This window comes from Vigna umbellata, chromosome 1 (genome assembly GCF_029865625.1).
Source record: "Vigna umbellata cultivar VRB3 chromosome 1, Vumbellata_1.0, whole genome shotgun sequence".
Taxonomy (NCBI): domain Eukaryota; kingdom Viridiplantae; phylum Streptophyta; class Magnoliopsida; order Fabales; family Fabaceae; genus Vigna; species Vigna umbellata.
Window position 1 is genome coordinate 105,547,708 of NC_142165.1, and position 27,859 is coordinate 105,575,566.

At 32.7% G+C, this 27,859-nt stretch overlaps 3 protein-coding genes across 3 annotated transcripts; 2 read left to right on the forward strand and 1 right to left on the reverse strand.

Moving 5' to 3' along the window:
* Positions 1-1,859: 1,859 nt before the first annotated feature.
* EIF3K (eukaryotic translation initiation factor 3K) lies at positions 1,860-5,065 on the forward strand. Its single transcript, XM_047301872.2, has 8 exons — positions 1,860-2,047; positions 2,177-2,233; positions 2,327-2,377; positions 2,476-2,538; positions 3,176-3,226; positions 3,299-3,365; positions 4,167-4,249; positions 4,653-5,065. Exons 1-8 carry the CDS (start codon positions 1,934-1,936, stop codon positions 4,854-4,856), a joined length of 690 nt encoding a protein of 229 aa, XP_047157828.1. The 5' UTR covers positions 1,860-1,933; the 3' UTR covers positions 4,857-5,065.
* Positions 5,066-6,258: 1,193 nt separating this feature from the next.
* LOC124828548 (Phosphoinositide phosphatase family protein) lies at positions 6,259-16,657 on the reverse strand. The gene is made up of 16 exons (XM_047301873.2): positions 15,896-16,657; positions 15,327-15,531; positions 15,082-15,244; positions 14,256-14,478; positions 14,058-14,134; positions 12,966-13,153; positions 12,749-12,846; positions 12,246-12,379; positions 12,026-12,154; positions 11,485-11,845; positions 10,095-10,216; positions 9,570-9,671; positions 8,226-8,417; positions 7,632-7,808; positions 7,409-7,523; positions 6,259-6,879 (listed from the first exon to the last, which is right to left on the reverse strand). Exons 1-16 carry the CDS (start codon positions 16,004-16,006, stop codon positions 6,763-6,765), a joined length of 2,514 nt encoding a protein of 837 aa, XP_047157829.1. The 5' UTR covers positions 16,007-16,657; the 3' UTR covers positions 6,259-6,762.
* Positions 16,658-22,799: 6,142 nt separating this feature from the next.
* Positions 22,800-27,335, forward strand: LOC124828549 (RING/FYVE/PHD-type zinc finger family protein). The gene is made up of 5 exons (XM_047301874.2): positions 22,800-22,956; positions 23,253-24,182; positions 24,341-24,541; positions 25,303-25,498; positions 26,853-27,335. The coding sequence occupies exons 2-5, from the start codon at positions 23,301-23,303 to the stop codon at positions 27,035-27,037; spliced, it is 1,464 nt and encodes a 487-aa protein (XP_047157830.2). The 5' UTR covers positions 22,800-22,956; positions 23,253-23,300; the 3' UTR covers positions 27,038-27,335.
* The last annotated feature ends 524 nt before the right edge of the window (positions 27,336-27,859 follow it).

Genomic DNA, 27,859 nt, shown 5'->3' on the forward strand with positions numbered 1-27,859 from the left:
TTTAAACTAATTTTCATAAACTTTACTTCTAAATCCATTTTCTTAATTACCTCCAAATTCACTCAAACAAACAACAAAAAATTTACCTTCAAATTCATTCCATCATTGTTCTTGAAATCATGTCGTACAAATCTTCTAAGTATAAACAAAGCATTAGTCTATTATTCTTAGCGAGGATTGACGTTCTTCGGGGTTATAGCTAAGAATGGCATTTTTCATCCCACACAATTTTTGCAGGTGCAATAAATGGCTGGAAATCACTGTCTTTCAGTTCATTACTTGATTAGAACACCCAAGCTGACTACCCCTGTTTCCCGTTCTTCTTGTTTAATAAGGACTGATTTTCCTTCTTTAGGTTTACTTCCACTCTTTGAAAAACCATCAACTTCTCCGTTGGCCACTGATTTTGAAGAGGCCTTCTGATCTGTAGTTTTAGTATCTACAATTTCTTCTTCATGCTCCTCCATCTTTCCTGCATTTTCCATGAGCTTCTGGAACAGCGATCCATGGTTAGAGAGTTCCTCCCTCCTCCTTCACCATACCTTCATGGACCAAAATGATTCTATCAACATGTGAAAGGAAATGCAGCTGATTCGTAACAAGAACTTGGGTCTTCCCTCTCAATTCTCCCTTGATGCATTTATCAAAAACCTGAGATATTATAGTAGGCCAGATTAGACGGTTGTAAGATAATACTAAGATTGTAAATCAAATTTCAAGTTGACACGAAGATAAGCAACATGCGCATCCAGAGCACTTAGGGGGTCATCAAAGATGTACACTTTTCTTAAAAACATCTATAATATTAATAACTTTCTTTTTAATTTTACATATAAACTTGTTATTATTAATAAATATTAATGTATATTAATGAAATTTAAACAAGATAAATCAACTATTTTTTTTAATGTTTTACCATCGGGATAAAAAGATATTTGTATAGATTGAGTATAAAATTTTTAATTGGATATGAGAACGAATATATATAATTTTTTTTCATTCTATCTCATTATTTATCTTTATTTTGGTTTTAAATTAATAAAATAATTTAAATTTATTTAGTAATTTGAAAAATTATTGCACATAGTTAATAATATTACTTCCTTTTATAATTATTTAAATTTCATCTAATTGTTATTTGATATTCATATAACTGTGTTTTTTTTAAATAACTATAAAAATGCCTACAAACCACATAATAATAATCAAAGTAAGTTCTTAAGACCACCGATTAATAATAAACTAGAAAAAGAGAGAGAATAACACATGTAAAAGAACACTCATACATAACCTTAAACTAAAAATTAAAGAAAAATGAGTAGAAATTTACTTGTTCTATAATGAAAACTGATCCGTGAGATTAGAAAGTTCACTATTGAAAGAAGCAAAAAAGAGAAAAAAAAAGTTGTAATCTCTTTTACCATGTCAGCACAAAGTTAACGTCGCGTATTAAATGAAAGAGACTCGATTAAGACAGATTTTATGAAGTGTGGAAACAATTAAATTTTTTTAAAAAGATAGAACCATTGTAACAAACTAGGAACAAGGAAGACAATTAAACTTATTATATTTATATACATAATAGTATCACTTAAAAAATAATATATTTATATAATTATTATTTAAATTTACTTAAATATTTAACTTACTTTATTATCATTAAATTTTTTATATTTATATCATTTTAAAAATTTACTTATATTTAATAATTATTATAATATTAATAGTATATTAGATATTCTAAAATATGAATACAAATACTATCACTCAAAATATAATATAATATATTATAAATATTAAAAAAATGCGAATACAAATAATACTGTGTTTTCACTGGTTTTTACAATTAGGATTAGGATTCCTTTGTCTCTAATAAAAAGAGAAGGGTTTGGTAGAAAGAAGTAGGGTTTGAGTTGCAGAGCATAGGAGAGAGATGGGAAGAGAAAGAGAGGCAACGAAGGTAGCATACACAGTGGAGCAGCTTGTGGCCTTCAATCGATACAATCCCGATATTCTTCCAGATCTCGAAAACTATGTCAACGATCAGGTTCCTTCTCCCTCTCTTTTCTCTATATCCAATTTGCTTCCTCTTCCACTTTTTCCTAAATCAAAAACCTCGGTTTCCAACCACGCACTTCTATGTCAATGCTCAATAACAATTTCTCTCTCTTGCTAGGTTTCATCTCAAACATATAGCTTGGACGCCAATCTCTGCCTTCTTCGCCTTTACCAGGTATTTCTCTTTTTTCCATCTCAATGAAACTTGTTAATTGAGTAGTTGTGAGTTGCTAGTTGCTAGTAATAGTTTGATTATCGATTGCTGCAGTTTGAACCGGAAAAAATGAGTTCCCAGATTGTGGCCCGCATATTGGTTAAGGTGTGCTTATTTTTTTTCTGTGTTGGCTTATTGGTTGGATTGTGAATGCCATCACGTGCTTAAATTTTGTTAACGATTTTCTTTTTATCTTTGAACAGGCGCTTATGGCAATGCCGGCCCCAGATTTCAGCCTATGTCTCTTTTTAATTCCAGAACGTGTGGTATGATTCTCGCAGATGATGATTCTTTTCTTTCTTTTATTTTGTGTTGCTTTCACTCACAAATAAATAGAGGTTTGAATCAGTTAGTGACTCTAGTTAATGATCAATCTGTTGCATTTTATGAATTTTACTCGGTTGAATTTATAATGTTTTATGGGATTTGCTATGACAATAATTAAAGTACGCCAAGTTGTCCCAAGTGATGACAATACACATTTCAGGGACGAAGCATTAGAATATTGATTTTGCCAATTCCTTCCCAACCGAAATCATTCTTGAACATGTGATAGCAATTCGGCAAATTTTCCAAACACTCCTCAATTATCCTTTTTGATTAGTTTTCAAGTTGCCAATTCTTTAGTTGTATAACTTCAACCACAGAAAGGAAAAGCAGTCAAGGCAGTGTAGCTAATCCAAAAGTTATAGGATAGTTTAGTTCAAATCCATGAATGAACTGAAAGAGAAAATGAGAATGGGAGGTCCGTTGAAGTTCCAATTCAACCTTAAATTTATAAGTTTTGGTTTTATATGCCAGTTTAGCATTCAGCCTAATCATATCATTATCAATGCTTTTCCTTGTTTTTGGACCTTACTGCTGTTGATTTATTTCTTTGTGTTATTCTTTTATGAATCTTAGCAAATGGAGGAGCAGTTCAAGACTTTGATTGTTCTGTCTCATTATTTGGAGGTAAGCTTTGGCGTTATTTGTTCTAGCACTAATTAGGCATTTAAAATTAGAAATTAATACATGCCTCTTCAGACAGGAAGATTTCGTCAGTTCTGGGATGAAGCAGCTAAAAGTCGCCATATAGTTGAAGCTGTGCCAGGTTGTTATATATTTTTAATTTATGAAATGGTAATTAGATATAATGACTGATGAACTTTGAATAATTTAATCAATTGATTTCAAATCTAAAAAAAAATACGTTGCTGCTTTATTTCGTCATGCTCTATCTGGTTAATTAGACCTTGCCATTTGAAAGCTTAATTATCCCCCTTGCCATGAAATTGAGCTTATATTATAGGACTAGCCATACATATTATATAGTTGTCTTCTCTTCCCCTTTTTTGAAATAATGCACTCTTTGTAATGTTATGCTACACTGTCTTATATAGATGATAGATGATAATATAGCTTTTTCGGGAAACAACTGGGATTTTCACCTTGGGTTCATTTGATACAGGAGAAAAATTGAGTAGACGATGATAAAAAGGTGAGTGAAATTGGTCAGAAATGAAACGAAAATTAAAGGTGTTTAGTTGAATAGGAATAGTGAATAAATCAGAGATATTGAGATGAATATGTGAGAAATAGAATGGAAAGTGGTGGTGGAATCCACTAACTTTGATTTTCTCCTCGGTATCTCTATTATGCTAAGCGAACCTAATTAAGTCTGTCATCCTATTTCTAATCTAACACCCCTCCCCCCATCAAAACCTGCACACCATTAGGCTTGACGAAGGCTTCCCCTTGTTGACACTGATTAAGCTCGTAGGCTTCATTTTTTTCCTCATTCTTATTAGAGATCAGATTAATGGTGTGCCATTGACATTGACTAGGCTTAAAAGATTCGTTTTTCCCTATTAATTAATGCTTATATAGACGCTAAATTTGAATTTTATTGCAGGGTTTGAGCAGGCAATTCAAGGATATGCAGTCCATGTCCTTTCCCTGACTTACCAAAAGATTCCTAGAACTGTTCTTGCTGAGGTATGTTTGTTATTTTGTCCATTTCAAGCATTGTCTCATTGCATAGTGGAAGAGTGTTTCGTCTCTAGCTAAGCTAGAAGTCGTTAGCCCAAAATCCTTGTTTTTATTCCCTAATTGCTTGTTGAACTGGTGTTTAATGTGACTCGTACCGTAAGAATGCAACATTTCTGAAGTCCGCTATGATCCTCTATTTATTCTTTGGATGTTAAATAGTTCTTGGAAACTTTGGCAACTTGTTATTTGCATTTTTCTCACTGTTTGTCAGAAACAATTGAGTCAAACCATTGACTGGTATTGTGGATTCTTTTATTAATTCCACTTACCTGTACGAGTCAGACAGGAACCTAGTTTCTCATATTATTTTGAAATGTATGATCATTGATTCTTTGTTAAACTTTCATAGGCTATTAACATCGAAGGTTTATCCTTGGACAAATTTCTTGAGCACCAAGTAGCCAACAGTGGTTGGGTTATTGAGAAAAGCCAAGGCAGGGGTCAAGTCATTGTCCTTCCGAGAAATGAATTTAATGACCCAGCTTTGAAGAAAAATGCTGCAGACAGTGTACCATTGGAGCACATTACCCGCATCTTCCCCATTCTTAGTTGATTTCTTTTCCGGGTAGAATGCGAATTTTCTTTCTGAAGGATTTGTACGAATGAGACCAGTTGGAGCAACATCTTACAATTTTCCCCTCGATACTTAAATTACAATTAGTGGACACCTATTGTAGTTTACTCATGTTTTATCGTCCTGTCTGAAAAATTAATCTATTGTGGGTACGTTCTAAAATACGACCCTATTTATTATTCTCTTTAGTTTACAGGGTGCGAAGGGCGAGTTTTAAAGAAACTTTTATTGCGTATTGTGCTTTTCTTTAGACCGCTAAAGAGAATTAGAATTTTCTTGCACTCGAAAATTTATGTCTAATGTTAACGGATCAACCCTCTTCATAAAATCTTTATATTAAGTTATACTATTTTATCTCTAACTAAAATTGTGAAGTTTGTGGTTTATCTACTGTATCGTATCACTGTCTCTGATCAGTCATAGATTGAATCGGTCAATTGTTTGTAAGGTCAAACAAACCATTATAAAGACCATACAGTCGTGGAGTCTGATGGATTGAGTAATGATGCAATTAATTATGATGTTGAATAATTTAAGGGAAGATGTGTTTATTAACAATTATTTGGTCGGGTTGTTAACAAAAGGTCTATTTAAAAATTTATAAATATATATTTAACGTAGAAGTTAAGTGAATATATTTATTATTTATAAATATATATTTAAGGTGAAAAGTTAAGTGAATGTATTTATTATTTATTAAAGAGTTAGGTGAATAAAAGTTAAATGATAGTTCATTACTAAACTCACAATGCAGGGTCATCTGGGGAGTATATTTCATTACATTTTATCTAAATTTTATAAATCTGACTATCAAAATTGTAAAGAAAAAAAAACGAAGCCAAGCTAAGAGGAAAACAAATTAAACTTGGAAAACCGAAATTAATATTAGTCTTTAATATCTAAAATTCACTCGGCACAAATTTGAAACCTGCAGCCCCGGCTGCAGCCCCGGATGTTAGTATCGATTGTTCAAAGGGTTGAGTGGAAGTTCAATCGCAGAAAGTATAAGGTGTGAGGAATTTCGAACTGAATATGAATCTGAGAAAGTGACATTCCCTGTCGAGGGAAGCAAATGAAGTGATGGAGTTGTGAAATATTTTGGAATGGGGAAGAATAAGAATAATGATGAGCTAATCAATTCATATTGGATTAAATTGACCTAATTGTTAATCAATTTTGTTTTCAACTGAGGCAGAACCATTTACCTTGATGCGGTAATGATTTTATTGGATATCATATTTTATGATTGATTGGGCCATGCACAGAATGCAACATATTGCCGACAACTACCAACCATTGTAGTACTTATAACAACAGCTAAACAATTTATTTCCTTTTTTAACTTGATAAAAAGAACGTTTTAGAATATATCACGCTAAAATTCGTTATAAACACTTATTCCGCTTCTTCAATGTTTAATCCACCACCTTACAACAAGCAAAGTTTACTTAAAAAGAATCAATTATCTACAATTCTAAAAGTAAAACTCCCACAAGCAGGGTAATAATATTTACAGAAAAGTGCACCTACTATAACTGCTCAAAGAAAATTGAAAATATAGAACTCCAAGAAGGCAACAACTTAAAATAGAATAAAAGGAAAAGACCGAAGAATTTTACAAGCACTTGCTATGCACTATTTTTTTTTCTACTAAGCCTTGAGGGTTGGATCGAGATTTTGACAACAGAATTAATGCTGCATGTCAATGCCGAGACTGGCCTCAGGATTGTTCTTAGATTAGCACCACAAACACAGAAAAGCCTACCCAAATGCCTGGTTCTGTTCTTTATCCGGTTCCTTCTCTCTAGTCTCTTCTAATCAGCATGTTTGGACCAAGCAAAAAAAATGTCAATTATATATTAGTGCAAGATATCATGTGGAAAGTTCAATGGCAAAGTGTTTGTCCATAAGTCACCCATTGTACAAAAGTATCTGGAAATTCCTCTCCTGTGTTGGATTGTGAATTACCATACGGTAACTCAGATTCAGTTCGCCCTCTTCCCTGAAAATATTACATAGAACTTAGTGTCAGAATTCAGAAATAAAGACCAAGTAATTTAAAAAAATACACTTATTGGAAGTTTGGACTGACATAAAAACTCCTGCAGATGCTACCCTTGGTAGTCCAAGAATAGCCTAAAACACTTTTCTACCAAAAACAACGAGGTCCAAACTCATGCCAAAAAACTACATACTGCATCATGTGAATGAAAACTAGAATGTACAATTAGAGGATTCAATAAATTAATTACATCCTGTTCCCTGGTATTGAAGTACAATGAATCTTTAAGAATAAGGAAGTTGTGAATGTGATTGTTCAAAAACTGCCTCTTAATTGTTGGCACCCCTAGCTTATTTAGTTGTGACTTCTTTGGGAGCTGCCTTAATTGCACCCCTAAAGGTGATGTTTAATCTCCCATCGGCTAGAAATGACTTAAATAGAACTTATTAGGCTAAATTTTGTTGAGCTGAATGTGATCTTCAGCTGAAATTCTAAGAATGATATTATGCTGTATCAGAAAGGGAGTTACCTTTAGGCTGGAGGCCCCCCAATCACTTGTGGAGGCAGTTGCTTCTCCTACCATTATTCCATTGACAACATTTTCGGAAGAAACTCCGGCAATTGGAGAGTTAGTGATTGATGATCTGCGACCAACATCAACTTACTTTAAACTCAACAAAATCATTTTCGGGTATAACCAAGACAGTCAATTAATTGCATAGACAATACAACTCCTATATAAAAGGTGTTACCTCTCAAATGGCTCTTCTTCACATGAATTTGCTGAAGAAGACAGCCAATCCAGATCAACAAAGTTGGAGCAGCTGAAGGAATCTCCGTGGTCAGAATAGCAAATATGATCACTTTCAACGCAACGCTCTCTTTGCATGTCTCCAAAGAGATGTCTCCGAGGCATTGTGGGAGTGTACCTATACAAACAAAATGAATTGTGCATTATACACATCCAGGCTCAAATGGAGAAAATGAAGAAGCAAATTGCGGAACACACGATCATGCAAGCAGGTAACACGAGTTCCAATTTGTATCAGTACAATAAGAGCTCATTGAACATTTTAGATTACAAATGTACACACTGAAAATACAACTTAAAGAAAAAATAGGACAATCTAAAATAGAACAACATTTTCACATCTTCTAGAAAATATTTATCACATAAAATTTCTTATTCAGAAAGTCTTGCTTTGCAAAGACAAAAATTCTACAATCACGCAGATGAGAGACGGTAGAAAAGATAGACTGTATGAAATGGGATACTGGTTATCTATTTCCTATAGTATAACTTAAAACAGACTACACTTGAGTTCACGTCAATACAAGACACAAACCTTGAAAACGAGATGTCATTCTCAGCAGAAGATATTTCGGGTGATGATTCACAAAGATCCTTGCCTCCATCTTCTAATCGATCTGACAAGTATTGGCTTTGGAATTTTACGTGGCTGGCATTTGGGGCTGACATTGGTGTGGAACTTTCATTAAGAATGTTCCCATCTGAGAAGGATCTTTTAAAAAATGACCTAAAAAACCCATTTCACAGTTACCATATTAGCTACATAGACTAGCATTTTCAATGCACATGCTTCAAGTTATTATTATATTCACAGCAAACCTAAATGATCATGAAATACCAACAAATTGGTCACTAGGGCAAACCTAAAGTGCATATTAGTTGAGAGAAGCATAAAGTAAATGTAATTTCATCAATCTTCTACGTAATTGATGACTTCAGATGGAAGATCAATGATTTCGTTACTCTCAGCACTTTTCCGCAACTTGTCTTCAACCCCTGTAGTCCTCTTCCTCTCAAATTCAAAATTTAGAACCATAGCGTTTCATCATTTACTTCTAGTTCAGAGATTGTGTTGCAAGGGAATTATTCTAATAAATTTTATCTGTTTGGAGTAGCTTCCCCGGAGTTGGAGGAGTTTTCTGATGATACAGACAGTTTGTTGAAGTGTAGCTAATCATGTGCAGAATCTGTGACAAATGAATATTGTAATTTATCTATTCTGTCATTTTAGTTTATTAGGCTAATCATTTTAGTCAATTTGAATATTTTAGATCCTTGTTTTAATGATTTATATTTAAATTATGATTGTTTAGAATTTGACTGATCAACCTTCAGCAAGGCCTGCAACAATATGCATTTTTCTTCAATAGTAGAATATCAGAATCACCATATGCTATCCTATGGCCAATTTGGTAGGAGATAAACGCCTACAGACAGTTTTAAAATGTATCACCATTACATTTAGTTCAGACAATTAGGCTTAAAAGTATTCTAAGGTTTAGGATTGGTTACAACTTAGGGTTTAAAAAATGGGTACATAAGGTTGTAAAAGGTTAGGGGATAATTCAGCTTTTCTGAATAACAAATAATTATCTTTCAGATCCCCTGGCTAATTATTGCAAAGATCATCCCTCTATTAGCTATGTACCCCATCTCTTCACCTTGTTCGGTGCTTGACTCCCAATATCTCATGAATGCAACAATTTAAACCTAGTCCTTTTAATCTCTGAATCAACTTTTAATTTAGATTGTTTTATCAAAGTGTCCACAAGAGTGTGTCTGTTTCATAAAACCCTAATGCAAGATCTTCAAGCAAGGACCAATTCATACAAGTTTAGGAATCACGTGGAATTCCATGGCATAAATTGCATTTAAATACCTTGAATCATCCTCTCCAGGTCTTGCTGTATCATAGAGTTGATCTGAATCCAACTCCCATAGAGCAGGCTTACCCTGTTGTGGCTGAAAATGCCCCAGAAATCTGCGTCCAGTATATAGAATGATCAACTTATGATTAGAAGATGAGATAGAGTGAAAATTACGAAGATATCTTTACAAACGCATGATATATCACAAAAAGTGCAAGCTGCCACAGAAATCACAAAAGGTGCTACAATGCCAGAGGACAGAAAGGCATGCAGAGGGATTGGAAAAGTCTGCTGATTTTCCCTGATTTGCTTTTGCTTTTTGCAATATGTGAGGAGGATTCCTAATCTAAATATTCATTTTCTCGTTTAAAATAACTCTCTTCTTCAAAACAAAATTTCCCTATTAAATGGAGAGACAGGGACAGAACAGGAAAAACAAACAAACCAGATAGCATACATGCTATAATCCAAAACTAGAAATAATATAACTTCTAGGCATGTAAAAGAATAAGAAAATGCATGACTGTGGCACTTACACATTAATTGCATTCTGTTTCATAGCATCCATGTATGCATTGCTGTAATAGCGTTGAAGAGTCCTAAAAAACTCTTGAGACTGTGTAGCAGCTCTCCACTGACCCCTCCTCTCAGAGAAAATCTACACAGAAACATGTCAGGAAACAATGTGATACCAATGTATGGCGAAGATATAAAGGAGAGAAAACCCTCTATGACCATTGTTAATCAACCAATTTAACAGCCTAGTCAATAGAATAGCACAGGCAGGAAATGAATAATCATCTAAAGATTTACCAGTCCATCAGGGACACAATGTCAATAAAGAAATATCAACTCTAATCTTCTATATTATTTTAGATAATTTCTGATAATCATAACGCCATATTTGTCAATGTTCTCCATAAATAATGCATGGAATCAATAAAGGAAGTGTCCATTCTCACAGTACCCACAAAAAAGCTAGCAAAGCTACTTATAAAAAATAAAATTATAACAAGTAGGGATGTAAATGGGTTGAGCGAGCTCTTGAAGCTTGAACTTGACTTGTAGAAAAAAAATCAATGACTCCAGTTTGACGCATTTGATCAATCAAGTTTAATTAAAAGTTTGAGTTTGTCTTCTGAAAATTATTAAGTTTGAATTTGGCTTGTTTAGCTCATTTATAACTTAATTAATTTACAAATGTCATGAAAAATTTCCTAAATATTTTTCAACCTTATCAATAATATAGCATCTAAATTTTTTTAATACTAATCTATTATTAGAAAATCTATCAACTTTATTCTCAAAAAAATTATTCATATATTAAAAAAGAAGCTAGAGTTTTGCACAAATGTAATTCAATATTAGCTAATAGAATCTAAACTTTGAAACAAGTATACTAACAACTGAATAAAACATACAAATATCTAAACGAGCTACTCATTATCCCTTAATGTGAAGCTTTTAAAAGTTTTGGCTCAACTCAAATAATTAAGCATAATGAAAAAGTTTGAGTTTGTTTGTTTAAATCTACATACGTTCGCTACTAGTTTGAAAAATTAACTAATAAGCTGAGCGCAACCAGATCACCAATACTTTGGCTCACTTACACACCTAATAGAAAGGATGCTGTATGTCATCCCACTCAAACAACATAATTAGAAAGCCATGAACCCATAAACAATTTTGATCAGAAAATACATCGAGAGGTCTACATGTACTCACCCCACCCCGTAAAAAAAATAGAAGTTTGATGGTACCTTGGTATCACAAAATTTAAGCCCAATGATGATATTTATCAAAAAGAAATCATATTAAACCAGGTAATTAAGAAAGAAAAATGATGAGCAAATATATCTGTTCCCAAGCTACATTAGAATATGCAAACTGAAGGAATTACAACAAGCAGCAGAAGAGTGCAATCACCTTATTGTGCGCTGCTGAACCACCATACTGATGAGCAAGAGTATCACCCATCCGCTCATAAAAACCCATCAAATCATCAGCTACAGGATCATCGAGATCAATTTTTGGGTGGTCAATAACTCCCACAGCATGGAGCTGGTGTCCAAGAGCAGCCAACCCATATGCATATTGTGCAACATTTGTGCGATCCAAACAGTCAATGCAGTTGGTCCTGAGAACTCCCGTCTGCAACTTGGGAGGTTTGGTAGAATGAGTTTCAATGACATCATGGTTTCCTTCAATTGGTTTCCTTTCTAAATTGTTAGCATCCTTGTTATCATCATTGACAAGTCCAGTAGGTGAATAGGTTGCCTTAACATTGCTGCACGCAAAACTTTACATTAAGTAAACAAAAAAGACTGGAGGAACTTCAGGTATTTCCTGTCCATGCATTAACTGATCTATATGCTGGGTTTATCCTTTCCCAAAGCTTTATCATTGTTCTTACTTAAAGATATATTGAAATTGGTGAATGAAGATTTCAAACCATAGAAAAACTTACTCTGTAGTTGGCCAATTTAGAGATTCTTCTAGTCTCAATGTCGGTGTTGCTTGGCAATAGAAAAAACCTGTTAATGTCAATGCATATGCAGCCACTTTGGCCAGAAGCTGCAAGACATTTGTAGCTTTGCTGGAAGTGCAATATAAGGTAAATCAGAATAATCCCAAAAATACATAGTAATTTGCAAAAAAGGATGAAAATATATAATAAAAAAACTAACCTCTGAAAATGTTTGTGCAGATCCCAATGAAGAAACCTAAGCCTGTTCTCCTCAGATAAATCCTTATTAATAATATCTATTGCATTAGCAAACTCTGCCCGAAGTATGGACTCACGAGGCTTCTTCTCATGGGTCTGATCGTTTATAAAAAAATAACCTTGTCACTCACTACATTTCTTACAGAAACGATACATTAATTATAAGATTTAGGTAAGGAGAAGAAAAGTTGAAAATACAAACTAAAAATAATACGATATTGTTTTGCTAAGTGTTTCGTGATGCCATACTAAATACCAACAAAATAGTCCAATTTAAACTAATGCGCAACTTCTAATCCTAATTAAATAGTCAAGACATGGCTAATTACAGCATCAATCTGTGTTAACACACAACCAATATACAAGAAAATTTAATGTACGGGAGTATAGAAGTTGACATGTAATAAATGAGGTGGATGGGGAATGAATTCATTTCCCAACAAAAAATAAGAAAAACAATATTACCTTAATCAAATTCAAAATAATAATGGGATTCCCATATCTTTTGACGAGGTTTTCAAAGTGAAGTCTAGTGGCTTGATAATTCTGATCCCTCTTTGACACTGTAGAAAAATAGGTGACTTAATAAGCAAGCGTATGCAGAACTCCGCATCAAAGAGAATATAAGCGAAAGATAAGTCTGCTAGTGGCATAATATTGGTTAAATCGGAGGACAACATACATATAATATCTGGTTTAATATTTAGTTTTGAAGTTTCCTGTGACCAGAAAAGGGGGATTGAACCGCGGTTCTGGATGACAGAGCTTATTTGGATGGGAAAGCCTTCTGGAACATCCTCAAAAACCATTTGTTCTGTCTCAACATCATTTGCTACTCTGCCTTTCTCATTAACACCTCGCCTCAAATACCTAGACATAATAATCATACAAGTGAAGCCAAGAAATGAACACATGATTATTGCAAAAACATAACCATCCTAACACCTAGCATGCCATCGATTGTTCAAAGTTCAAGATTTTATTGTTTGCACTCAGCTCTTTTCTTTAATTTATATTTCCTTAAGATATTATTGTTTGCACTCTGCTCTTTTCTTTAATTTATATTTCCTTACCATCTCAGAAAATCTCACATGTCATACTTTTACTGACGATCAAATTTGTGGTGCTAGCAAAAATTTTATATGCTAAAAACATTAGTTTAGTTTGCTACCTCACTTTTCTTTTTATTGGCAAGTCACAATTGGGCTATGCCATGGACTTGAGGTGGAGTATTGGGAGAACAGGTCTTACAGTGGTGGGTAACAAAAAAAACTGTAAATATAAAGCAAGCAGTGCAAAGTTCAAATTTCCTCAGGAAACTTCCACTGTCACAATCAAGAATAATCCTACACGAAGACCAACCCACTCAGACGCTGCAATACTTGGACAGACGCACCTTAATTTTAACATCTTTTATACAAATGAAAAATTGAGACACATAACGCCATAAGAGCATGAAAGATAAATTATTCCATACAACATCATCCCCAATACTACACTGATTTATAATCCAAACTGCAAAGATAAAGTTAGAATTTAAAAAAACTTAAAACTAATGAAAAAGTAACCAAGAGTATAACTGTATACAAATGAAATCCTCAGCACAAGAATATAATTATCAGGGGAAGCACTTAATCGACTGCCAGTTAAGTTTGCACAAAGTCAAATTGTAGACCTGGATGCCCAATTGAATGCCACACAGCATATAATCACAAGGGAGAATAATTCAAAGGATTTAATGAGTCTGGAAATAAGATATGATGAATTTACAAACCTAGTGCCAGCATAATGACGTGATCGTCTTGCAATGAGTGTAAGTATAAACTCCCGTCCGGATATCATGAGTGTATCCTAATAGATGTCAGATATTAAAGATCAGGATGACAAAATAGCTTGCATTAAGCACGAACCAGGTACTTAACAAGATTAATGAATCAATGAATACAGTATCCAAATAGTAACTTATCTTTACCTGTTTAAAAAAGCCATAAACTAGTGCAACTGTCCAAATAGTATTACGGAGGTGATTTCTAATCCCCCTTGTTAAGAACTCATTCCAAACAAACATGGTCTCATAAAGAAAATGGCCTGTCTCATTATCACACATGTTCCTCTGAAGACTATGCATGATGTGATATGAGTAACTGAAAAAGAAGTCCTTTGTAAGGTCGACCATGCATAAGAGCCTCTTGTACCTAAAAAATCAATGAACGAGTATAATCAATAAAAGAACCTAACAAAGCATATTCAACAACCAAAATTTTTACATAATGTCAACAATCTGTTTTCAAATTCAAAGATGGAACGAATAATGGCAACCAAAAGCATTTCTAAATTACAATAAAAGATCACAAACAACATCTAATCAAAATTAGGTTATCCTCGAAAAGTTTCTTTAACATGCAGCGTTTATATTTGAGTCAAACAGAAGGGACCTAATCATGTAATTTAAAAAATAGATTTTCCACTAAATTTAAATCCTAATAAACAAAGAAGTGAAATAATTTAAAAATTGGATAAAGGGTATAAACTGAAAGACGATTACAAACAAAGTAATTTAAACAAAAAACAACAGAATTTTTCTTGTTTTGCATAATTAAAGGAAACAGTTGGAAAATATCAGCATTTGAAATGAAAAGAAGCAGATAAATATTCATATAAATATGTAATTTGAAAATAGATGCTTAGCATCACTTGGCTTAAACAAATCAGGTTTTCCATGATGAGCTTATTTGATAGCATATAAATGATCACGGATTGCCCCACTTGAGCTATAATATTAAATGCAAGATTGTAACCTGTTTTCATTTTTATCATTGATGTTAGACCCAACTGAAGAATATGGCAATGGAATCATCTCACTCTTAGAGACACCATACACTGTATGACCACAGATTGCACCAATTTGCCTTCTTTTTGTGATAAGCACCATGTAGTAAGGTCCCAAAAATTTTATGAACCCTAAAACCAGAATAGTATATCAAGATAATAACAAAGAATTAGTCAAAAGGCAGATAGACAAAAGACAATAGGATTTACATACCTACAATTCCATAACAAGTTGTAACAAATTTAAGTCCACCTGTTGACTTGTTACCCTCATGTATCCGTCTCAAAAGATCGGAACATTCACTTTCTGTATATGTGGTGGAATCTTCACGCAAGTTTAGTTCAGAAGGATCTAGACGGTCAATCTTTAGTACTCTCCAATATGTCCTGGTCTTGTCCCTTCCTATCATGTAAAAGTTCTGTGATACAAAAATAAATGCTGAAGTTAAATATTTAAAATATAAGAACAACACAATAGACTCTGCAACACCAGCAACTCATCCAAATAAAAGTAGCCAGCTTTGAGAAACTATCCATCAATAGGTAATAAATGCGCTAAAAAGTGTTATGTATATACATCCACACACAAAGCTACATATGAATATCAACAAGAAACTAATGCACATATTATACTTTTGACCAATAAATTATCCACAAAAGACAGAATATTTTTTATTTACCACAACACAGAACAAGCTAATGACATGACAAAATCAAAGAAATCCCAATGTAATTTACACGGCCAACTAAACAACAGTGGAAAGAGGAATAAGAGAACATTACCGATCGAGTCTCATATAGCCTAAATTTCTGTATACAGACATTGAAAGGAGGAGGAGGACGGGTTTGATTAAAGATAGGAGAGTGACAAGGTTCATTCTCTGACGATGCCATGACTTTTTCTGTAACACTCAGATCCCCCGAGCCTACGGCTCAGGGAAACCACCTAATGGCATGCAAAGAGCCACGCAAATCACCAAAATTCAGAATCAACACAATGCAAAACGCCCACAACCAAAAAATCCAAGCTGGTATCCTGAACTCTAGGCTGCTTCAAATACAGCATTATTTCTCAAAACTGATTCCAAATTATTGATCCCTCTCCATCCTTTCAGCTTCACCCACGACCACCATCACTGCCTTGACCTCTCTCCATCTCCCTCTCTGCCTTAAATCAACAACAACCCACTATTCCTCACTGCATCTTCCACACATCCAGATCCAAAAATCGCCACCCCACTAACAAAAATCAGAAACTTTTTCAAACCAATACGCGTTGATGTTGGTGCAGTCACCCAGGAGGAACAGCATATGAGTATTCTGAAAACGGAATCTTTTCAGGAACAAAAAAAATGAGAAGATCAAGCAGAGAAAAGCGGCGAAAATTGAAGAGAGGAAAGAAGATTTGGGAGGTTCGAGAAAAAAGGTTAGAACCACGGGTGCAGAAACAAGAACTGCTAATTATTGATTGAATTTAATTTTTATAAAAAAATGAATATATAGTTTTAATTTTGATTTAAAAAGTCTCATTGATTTCTTTGGCTATGAAAGGGAGAGAGTGAATATGAAGGCTGAGATCCAAAGAACAAATCAAAACCACAACGACAAATTTAAATAAATAAATCCATATTTGATGTGTGAATTCTCCGTCCACACATTAAAATTCGGAGACGCGTATATCTGGATAGGTGTGTGTGAAATTATTATTCTTCGTAATTATTCATTCACATAAGAAATGTCCAATGCAAAAGTAATTAATCACTGAAATTGAAGATTTTATATTATTATTATTGAGAAGATTTTATATTATTATTATTGAGAAGATTTTATATTATTATTATTGAGAAGATTTTATATTATTATTACTATTATTGTTATTGAAGTAGATGTGAAACGTGGCGTCTGAAATTAGTTGGTGATGGATACAGGGTTGATCGAGAAGGTGCAAGAGAAAATGAATTTACAAGTTTAATCATTCTACAGGACGGCAATACAATAATGTTCCTTTTATTATGTCTTCTCTTTTTCCCTTACCTTATCCCATCTTTATTTTTTAAATTTTCTGTAAATCTTTTTCTACCATTAAATATATTATTTTTAATAATAATTTTCATTTCAATTATTTCCTATATCCACGAATTTTTTTATCAACACTAATAATATAATTCATATCAATTTTATATAATTATTTCTTTATTTATAACTTTTACCTTCTTTATTATGATCACGTTAAGGTAATTGTTTATATATGGTCGTCATTATGTTTAGTTTGAATTTCTTGGTAAGATTTATCCAAGTAATTTCACATCAAATTTAAATCAATAAAATTAATATTCTATGAGTTAATTTACTTGTTACCATAAAATTGTTATTTACATACAGAAAAGTATTATATATTTTGCAATGAAGATTTATTTAACAAAAGAGATATATTATTGTTTTTAATGATTACTATCGTATTCATGATTTCAACTTTTTTTTTATAAATAAAAACTACGGAATCTCATAATTACAAATAATAATGATATAATTTGTTATTATATTTTGCAAATTTAAATATGCTATTACAAAACTTTCACTAACTAACTTTAAATCTATTACTGGAAACACTGTATATTTGTATCGTTTTTATTATGCTAATAAAAAATTTAATTTTTATCATAAGAATACGAATAAAATAAAATATTATAATTGTATTATAAATTTTTTTATTATAGCTAATTAACTAAGTTATAAAATTTAAAAGATAAAATAATATAATAATTTTTATCAATAAAAATTAAATTGGTAAAAATATGTACATTAAATATGGATATAAAAATAATCTATAAAGTATAAATAATAAGTAATTGATTTAGTTTAGTTATTAATTTTGAATTTAAAATTTAAATTCAATAGAAGAAGGAACAATTAAAAATATTCAGATAAACTTTGATTTTAATTGATTATATTCTTTTTATTAATTTAATTTTCAAAGGCTGTGGCTATTGTGACGCTAGCTATTTCTCATGTTTATAATAACTGTTTTCTTGGTAACAAAATACGCTTGTTTCTATTTTAATAATATTTTTGTTATTAACAAATATTTTTTCAATATTAAGATTATTTATTATATATTTGGACTGTTAAGAAGAAAAGTTTCCTTATATTTGCATTTTTAATCAAATATATTTTATGTATATCTTAAATGAATTTCTGATCAATATTCTTAGATAATCAATTTCTTTATTAGTCAAATGCATTTGAAGAAGTTTGATAGATGACTTAACTGAGAGTGGTTAGATTTTTTTTATGTTATATGTAGTACTAATGAAAGTTTTAATATTAATTTTGAATATTATATTATATTTAGTGCTGTGAAAAAAAATTTATAACTATTCGATAAAAGATAGTAAAAATATATTATTCTTTTAATCGTTAGTCAAGTTTTGGCAATATTGAATGATTAGGTTTCCTAAGAATTTAGGAATATTCTAAAAGAAGTTGTGATCACGTGAAATTAGGAAATTGCTTCTTAGAAATGTTCAAAGTTGAGTTATGAATCCACATGGGCGCACTCACCTGAATATAAAACAAAAGTGAAAAATAAAATATATAATATTCGAAAAGTAAGATAAAAATCCTAATAATATAAAATAAAAGTTAATTTGTTTGACACGTTTGAAGATTAGAAAAGTAAATGGTTGATCACATTGTAATTGTGGTGGATGAAGGGTTGAAAATAGTTTTCTATTTCAATCATTATCGTCTGTGCAACGTGGCAATGCGATTGCGTAGACCTATAATATCAAATGCAATTATTGTCAAACTTAACATACATATCATAAACACTTATATATTTTATCACGTGTTACATGAAACAAGAAAGATAAAAATAACATATTGGAAGATGTTTAAGATCATAAAAAATCACCATAATTCATATTAATAGACATTTTTGTTTCATCTTCTACTCAGTTTCTTTCTAATAGGTAATATAAAATATAAAAACAAATGGTAAAACATATTTTATGTCTGTGCAAAAAATCTCATCAAAGATATATAAGGTTTTCAAATAAAACACTTTTAAATAAATACTACGATGACATTTATAATTTTTTTTATAATAATGTGTGATAAACTTTAAAACAATTATTAAAATTAATATAAATAAATAATATATATATGTCTCATTGTCACGTAAAGTCAAAATATTTTATAAAACAAGGACAATAATAAAAACATAATTTTAAACTTTTGGTCCATGACAACTCTACTTAAAAAAAATGTTCGTTTAGTATAACATTTGACTTAAAAAAGAAAAAGAAAAGAAAAAAACAAAATAATAGAAACAAAATACCAAGTGATAAAATCGCAACTTAGTTTATTTGATATCTATTCACATAATATTATATAACTAGAGAAAAATATATGTGGGCACGTATGTTTATTTTTTTATTATAGATAATTCATTTAATTTAAGAAAATAAATTAGTTTACAAATTTTAATTTAAAAAGATAAATGATAAATAATTTTATTAATAATCTATATTTCTTTCATCTCATTTCATCTATTCTACAATCAGACTGTGTCTCTGAAATTGTGGTGTCCAGGACTTCTATTTCTACCGATCAGACTCTTGTTTAGAACTCGTAAGTTTGAATTTATGTAATTTATGCCACATGCAAGTAAACTTTGTTGTTTGCATGTGTTCATCAACCTTTTATTTCTCTTTCTAACTTCCTCTTTGGTACTTTGGTCGGTCTCTTCTCACCAATCAGTGAGTTATAGGTGTCCTTAGGATTTTTTCGAAGTGATCAAAATTCTGGAAGGATAGAAGTCTTTCGATTTGGTTAAGAGATAAGAGAAACTAGTTAATTTAATTGTTTGGTTGGTGATGTATGAAAACGTTGTTTGTTGGTTTTGCATGTGAGTGAAATTGATTGTTTGGGTGATTGACGTTGTTGTTTGACATGTTAAATGTTGTGATTGTTAAGTTGTAGATTATGCCGATCTTGGGATGAATTCTTGGTTGAGAAAAAAATATTTATTTTTAGTAAATTCTAATATGTATTTCATTCTGTAGAAGTCTGCATAATTATGCAGAAAGTTGAGCGTTCGTTGTTGAAATACTCGGTCAGGTCAGGTATTTGGTTTGGTATTCGGTTTTGTCATAACGTTCGTTTTCATACTAGTATACGGTTTATCTATCGCGTTCGTTCTCACACTAGTGTTTGGTCTTTTATTAAGCACTTGTTCTTATACTAGTGCTTGACCTTGTACTTGTATTCGGCTTAATTGCGTTCGGTCTAAGTTATAGGTGTTCAACTTCTCATGGGCTTTACATGTTCATGAATATTCGATTATGATTGGATAGTAGTTCTTGTATACAGTTTGGTCATATTGTTGTAACGCTCGGTCTCTCAGTAGTGTTAGGTTTTATGAATGGTATTCAATATCGATCTTTAGTGTTCGAACTAAGTTGTAGATGTTTGTCTTATGTCATAACGCTCGGTCTTATATTAGTATTTTGTTTAGTGCTAGCGTTCGGCCTTGTACTGATACACATTCTTGTAATGATGTTCGGTTTTGTCATAGTTGGTGAGTTTTCGTTCGGTTGTACTTCGGGGTTGTGTTGTTGTCGTTCGTTCTTCTTTTACGAAAAATTATTTAGACTTTAAATGTTGATTTCACTGTTTGGTTCTGATTGCTTGTTATAATTGCATTGATCTACTATGTATTAGAAATTATATTGATGTTCAAATAAGGTATGATGTTCCTATTGGTATGAAAGAGAATTCCAAGGAGGGATGTCATAGTGCTGGTTATCAAAGTGGTAAAGTATGAGTACGGACAGCAAAATCCACGAAGTTCATTTTGAAATTATGATGGTTACCAATTCTCAAGTAGAGATGAGTAGTGCATTGTGTGAGAATGACAGTAGGTCCTAGCCCATGGGTTATTGGGTGAGTTATAACAGACTAACCTCGGGTGGCAGTTGATGGTTTTCCAGTTACTACATCACCCGAGTGCATGAACGACCTCAAGCTACATATTCATACAATCCGGATGATCAAGTCATTTGTTCAGTCATAACATGTATTTTATGGTTATCTTGGTATGCTTGATATGCTCGTATGTTGCATGTTTGTTTATACTCATTTTAATTGAATGATTAATTAAATTACTCCAGCTTACCCTTTTTGTTTTCTTTTTATGTTTTTCGTTGGTAATTTTTCTTTGTGATGATCACCTGTTGGGTGTGAGCACATGGGGATAAGTGTTCGTTGGAGGAGGAGTTGGATGGCGAGAACCTTGCTATTTAGATTATGACCATTTAGTCATACTATTGTTTATAACTTTGTGTGAAGCGTACTGCCACAACTCTAGTTTTGTAATAATCGTACGACTGTATACATAATTTTGTAGTAATATAAGAACTTTATAAAATTTTAAATTTTATGGTTATTTTGTAAAATTTCTATTATATTATTATATGATAACTCCTTTATATAGTTTATTTCTATATTTACATTCCATGTTTTTTTTTCTTATAATGATCATGATAATATATATCGTAAATACCTATTTTTGTTTTTGTAAATATAAATACGTGAAATAATAGATGAGTGGTAATTAAATTTCAATTCTGATAAAAAATTTTAACCTAATTTATGATATATGTCACAGAGTAATATAAAAAAAGTTTGGAGTATTGTGTTGTTGGGCTTTTTAATTGTCTAGGTTAAGAGTAGGAAAAAGAAGTGAACTTAAGAATTACCTTGGATGGTTTGAAAATGACTTCCTTTTTCTTCTTTCTCTGATTATTTAAAACATGACATAAACAAAATTAATTTATTCTTGAATTATGTTTTGAATATAACAAAGAGCAATCAAACTTGTCTTTTAATGTAAAATCATGTTTGTAAATAGTCTAAGTTCATCTTTGTAACTGTTTTTAATAAGTTAAAAAATAGGTGTTACAGTAGACTTTGAAGCTTGATCTTGATCACAAGTAAACTTGATTTTGTATTCTCTTTATACAGGTTTATGGTAAACAGTAAGTATTGTTTAAATTGAAAGTTCGTTTTTTTTGCTCTAAAAAAATTCACTCATTTCATTTTATTCTATTTTTAATTTATATATACATATTCATGTTATACTCCATATTATTATAAGCTATAAATGGGTTATTCTTTGAGTACACAGTTGGTTATTCTTTTTTATAAGCTATAAATGGGTTGATAAAATTAACCAGTTCAATTGATGAAGTATAAATATTTTTTATTTTTCATGTTTCAATCGAACTCTATGATTTATTTTTTCAATTTTTTTTTATATTTGATGATAATATCAAATTATTATATTTTTTATTGAGATAAACTGATAGCACTCAAATGTATTAGGAGTAAATGTCACAGCGTATCCAACTGAACCTTATACAAGTCAATTTACTATTATATCATTATTAAATATGATTTTTTATCAAAAAAAGAATTAAAATATCTGAATACTACAATTTTATACATTAATTTAATTATGAATGAATACATAATTAATACTATTAAGATTTATATAAACCATTTCGAATCATATCTCAATATTTGTAGAAAAAAAATTACAATCTCAAAATTGATTTCAAGTGTATAAACCAAACCCAAACGAAATTAATTACATGGGTGGTTTATGCCTCACGCAAGTATACCTGTCTTTCCGTTTCAACGACGTCGTCCAATTTACAATACTAAAACAATGTGTAGCTTCCTTCCCGATTGAAGTGCCTATTCTCTTGGTTTAAACTCGGCTTTTATCCTCTTCTCTTCAGTTAGGTTTATCGGCGATTCCAAAGTTTCCAGCGAAAAAGGTTATTACTATTATTAATATTATTGTTATTTTATTATCATGTAATTTTCCTACTTCCTCCTCGATCGCTCTTGGTTATCTTTCTTATGCATCAAAACCCTAATTTCGCATCCCTCGCGCTTATTTTTATTGACGAACTTTAGTATGTTCTTTGAATTATTTGTTTTTGTGCGTGCAATACGATACTTATTTGATGTTTGTTGTCGCTGTTCAATTTCCTTGAAGTTGTTTGCCTTAACTGATTCTCTATCACTTCCTCTTCAATAAAGTGTGTTACTTTGGGACTTTCTATTGCAGTTTTGCATTGCTATATTTAAGTAGACGCAGGGTTGTTTTGTTGGGTGAATGGGAGCCTCTGATGCTAGAGTTACTTATTCTTCACTTTCTAAGCTAGATAAGGAAAACACTACCTCTCTGGGCTACGGTGCGATGAATCATCACGGCGAATCCGTATGGATTGAACCTAAGCCTGAAACCACGTGTGGCCAATTAGGCTCAACGTTCTCTGACAAAGAGGTGTTATATCAGTTCCCCTCTGAGGATGATGATCTGTTTGACGGAGGTTATGAATCAGGTGATGATGCTCGTGGTTTTGTACCCTCTAAAACGCCACCGGAGGTGAACTTAAAGAATGTGCTTTCTGGGATCTTTGCTATTTTGACTGGACGGAACAAGGGTCCAAGTCCGAGGGTCACTGCAAACCAGCAACTCCCAAGTTCAAATGTATCATTTTTCGGCTCTGGAAAGAATGGGGATGTCCTCCTTGACTCTTCGGTTTACACGCCTAGTGCACCACCGCTCTGTCTGCCCAATGGGAGTGATTATAATTCATACAAAGAGGTTTTGGAAGCTGAACCGCCGGATTGGATTCCTGATAGTTCCACTAATGTTTGTATGCAGTGTGATGCTCCATTTACTGCACTTACTCGTGGTAGACATCATTGCCGGTTTTGTGGAGGGATTTTCTGTCGAATATGTACCAAGGGGCGGTGTTTATTGCCTGTTGGGTTCAGGGAAAGGAATCCTCAAAGGGTTTGTGATGCCTGCTATGATCGGCTTGATCCTTTGCAGGGGGTTCTTATCAACACCATAAGCAATGCTGTGCAGGTAGCCAAGCATGATGTCATGGACTGGACTTGTGCTAGAGGATGGATTAATCTTCCTGTTGGTTTATCTATGGAGCATGAGATATATAAAGCATCTAATACATTAAGAAACTACTGCCAGGTTAGTTTCATTTGTTGTAATTTCACTGAAGAATTTTTCAGTGCAAAAGGGTCTGATTAGTATTGCTTTACTAATATATCCATTAAGTATCTTGTTAAGATTTTTCAGAATATGAACCTTGCTGGTTTTATCTCATGTGAAATACTTTTTGTTGGCAGGTGGCCAAATCCAATCCTGAAAAGTCGATCCCTTTAACGGTTCTTAAAAGTGCCAAAGGCTTAGCTATTTTAACAGTCGCCAAAGCTGGTGCACTCGTCTCTTACAAACTGGGTACTGGTTTGGTTGTCTCTCGAAGATCAGATGGATCTTGGTCTGCACCATCAGCTATATTCTCCCTGGGTTTGGGATGGGGTGCTCAGGTATGGAGCTTATATATGGGTTTGTTTTTTTTGTAGATTGAAACTATGGTTATGTTCTGTTAGGTTCCTGGGTTTGGAACCTAACAAGAAAACACTCAAAAGATAGAAACAAAAATGAAAGAATGAGTTTTGCCATTATTCACAGTAAACGAATCTCTTTACAAGGACTGGGTTTGGGAGCATAACCTCCTTCTAGAGAGTCTAACCTCCCTCTTCATGATGACAAAACCCTGTTAGACTACAATCAAACAATCGACCCCCCACTACAATTGATTATTTGCTATTTATACAACCAATAACCCCGCTCTTCCTAACTGCTAAGGCAGTTAAGGCAGTTGGGCATTTAATGTTTTATTCCTTCACTCCTAAACTCTCCATCCCTAACATGTTCCCTGATATGATTTGGCAGAAACAAATAATATAACAAATAGAGGGGGAGCCGTTTTGAAATTTGTTCGTGCTTAGAATTTCCTCCAAATATTGATTGACGTGATTATTCTGTCTGTGACTTATTTATATGAAATACTCTTGAGTTGCTAGTATAGCCAACTTCAAATAGTGGGATAAGGTTTTGTTGTAGTGGTACTTTTAGATCGTTAATGACCATTTCTGAGCCATCACTTCATTAAATACTATCCTTATTATAGGTATGTAATCAATAGAGAATAGAAAAATCCTCTTTGGTCATACATGACTAAGTTGACTTAGTCAGGAATTAATTTCTAACTGATGGACTATATCTGCTCATCCTATATTCTCAGATTGGTGGTGAACTTATGGATTTTATAGTTGTTCTTCGTGATATGAAAGCTGTGAAGACATTCTGCAGTCGCATGCATTTTTCTCTTGGTGCTGGTTGTAGTGCCGCAGCAGGGCCTGTTGGGAGAGTGCTTGAAGCAGATATTCGGGCTGGTGACAGAGGCACTGGCATGTGTTACACTTACAGCTGCAGTAAAGGTAATTTTGGTGTTTTTTTTTCCTTAATGTCAGTGGATCTTTGTATGTTAAATGCCAAATATTTCTTTTAATTTCTTTTTATGCTTGGGCATATATATGTGTCATTAGTGATCATGTTAGTATCCAAACTATTGCTTTCAAATTAAATTGTTTCAACATCTGGTCTAATATTTTGTCAAGGTCATGGAATAAGCAATAATCTTCATAATGTTCTTAATGCGCAAACCTAGATATCTATTTTTAAGCATGCTAAAAAATGTGTGGTAGATGACTGCATACAAGTCCCATTTTTGTTTAGTGGAAGTGTTGCTAAAGGCAAACCTTGTCGCAAGGTTGTTGCTACCTTGTGTTTTGATCCATAGTAGAGTTCCTGAGTTCAACTTTTGAAAACAGTTTTCTCCAATTGTGAGGGTAAGGCTGCATAAAAGTACCTTCCCTTGACTTTGTTTGAGCCTCATGCATTTAGTTGCCCTAAAGAATATGGCGTTGCTGTCATTTGTCACTTGGTAAAGACGTAAAGTGGATTGAAGGCACTTGTTCGGGTGTTTGTCTTTATTGCCTAACATTATAGTGTCAATAATTTGTCAATTTTATACATGCTAAATCTTTGTATTGTTTAATAAGGACTTGGGTATTATGTGGTGTCTTAATCTCACATTGAATAGTGTATGGAATGCTTGGTTGGTGCACTTTAGTGGCTTTATTTTCCCTCACTTTTAAGGGGAGGGTATCTGAAGTGCTTTGGTTGCAAAGTGACTTGGAAAGAGCTACATATGGAGGGATAACCAAAAAGACTGAGCAATGCATTAGAAAGTATAGCTGCAGGAGCATAAGGTCTTTGGGTTGGCGTTGTGTTATGATAAGAACTTGAGTACTGTGGAAAGTCTAAGTTGCAGGTCAAGTCACATAAGATGTTCCGTGGAGTATTAAGTAGCTTGGTTTCTCCCTTTGATTACTTAAGTGCTTTGGTTGCAAAGTGATTTGAAAAGAGCTACCTATGAAGGGATGACCGAAAAGCTCGAGCAAAGCATTAGAAAGTGCAGCTGCAGGAGCATAAGGTCTTTGGGACGGTGTTGTTTTATGATATGAACTTGAGTACTGTGCTGTGGAAAGTCAAAGTTGTACATCAAGTGATATAAGATGTTCAGTGGAGTGTTTGGTAGCTTGGTTTTCTTCCTTGGATGACTTAAATTCGCTGTAACGACTGCTTTGTCTGGCACATAATTTATGACTGTTTGCTTGTGCCTACTACATTGTTTTTATCTTTGTTCTTATGTTATTTTCCATTATTAATGTCCGTTTTAGATGACGTTTGAGTATAATAGCTAACCAAAAGGAATGTTTCCAAACGTAGGTGCTTTTGTGGGAGTGTCTTTGGAAGGAAATATGGTAGCAACAAGGATGGATGCCAACTTGCGCTTTTATGGTGATCCTTACCTCACCACATCTGACATTCTACTGGGAATGGTGGACAGACCAAAGGCTGCTCAACCTCTGTATGCCAGTCTTCAAGAACTGTATTCCTGTTTACGTCTCTAAGCTGGTCTCTGCTTCCAGGTCCACAGTTGCACCTTCTTTCTGTCTCTGCTGCAGGCGGTGTCTTAAATACTGCCTGTTGTATATACACTTCTAGTTCTTCCATGGATTTCTGAATTATGATTCCCATAGTTAATTCCAACTCCTCCATGTTTGGTTCATATGGGTGAGGGATCCCCTCGTAATTCGGTCATATATTACGATTGATATTGATGCTCTATACACGAATTTATGATGTGAATATTATACTAAATTGTAAATAGACAATCCCTGAAATCAGTTATTCGTTTGCTTTCTTTTATTCATGCTGATGGATTTTTCTGGAATTAGAAATATTTTAAATAGAGTAATATACTTGCCTAAAGGCAATATAATGTGTTTGGAAGCTCGAGGAGACAACCAATTTCTTTTGTTTACTGGTCGTTCAAATGTTGCCCATGAGAATTGGTTTTATATAAAATATTCTGTTTTTACTTTTCTGGTTGAGTATAGTTTTTTTTTTTGAATCAGCATATTACTACTCATCATCAAATTCTTTAGTTCGAACATGGTTGCTATGTGGTTTGCATTAATAAATCTTATACACCATGACATGGATTGTTTAAACTATATAGTAATTGAGATATTCCTTAGTACATGAACACTTTAGGATTTTACAGGAATAGATAAAAGTTTGTTTTCGTTGGATTATGTTTTAAAAAAATAATATTTATAGAAAATCGTCTTAAAATACATTTTATTTGAATGCTGGGACGCGGGGATCTTGATATATTATTTTATAATTATTGTTTGATTTTCTATTTTTGATCAGATGATTGAAGATTT

Bases quoted from the DNA above. Each gene is read 5' to 3' on its own strand.
- LOC124828549 (XM_047301874.2), top strand. From the start codon at position 23,301: ATGGGAGCCTCTGATGCTAGAGTTACTTATTCTTCACTTTCTAAGCTA. The intron at 24,542-25,302 runs GTATGGAGCTTA...CTATATTCTCAG, and splicing joins GTTTGGGATGGGGTGCTCAG to ATTGGTGGTGAACTTATGGA. The intron at 25,499-26,852 runs GTAATTTTGGTG...TTCCAAACGTAG, and splicing joins CACTTACAGCTGCAGTAAAG to GTGCTTTTGTGGGAGTGTCT.
- LOC124828548 (XM_047301873.2), bottom strand. From the start codon at position 16,006: ATGGCATCGTCAGAGAATGAACCTTGTCACTCTCCTATCTTTAATCAA. The intron at 11,846-12,025 runs GTAAGTTTTTCT...TTTTGCGTGCAG, and splicing joins CTAAATTGGCCAACTACAGA to CAATGTTAAGGCAACCTATT. The intron at 7,809-8,225 runs GTTTGTGTCTTG...TTGTTTGTATAG, and splicing joins AATGACATCTCGTTTTCAAG to GTACACTCCCACAATGCCTC.
- EIF3K (XM_047301872.2), top strand. From the start codon at position 1,934: ATGGGAAGAGAAAGAGAGGCAACGAAGGTAGCATACACAGTGGAGCAG. The intron at 2,048-2,176 runs GTTCCTTCTCCC...CTCTCTTGCTAG, and splicing joins AAAACTATGTCAACGATCAG to GTTTCATCTCAAACATATAG. The intron at 3,227-3,298 runs GTAAGCTTTGGC...ATGCCTCTTCAG, and splicing joins TTCTGTCTCATTATTTGGAG to ACAGGAAGATTTCGTCAGTT.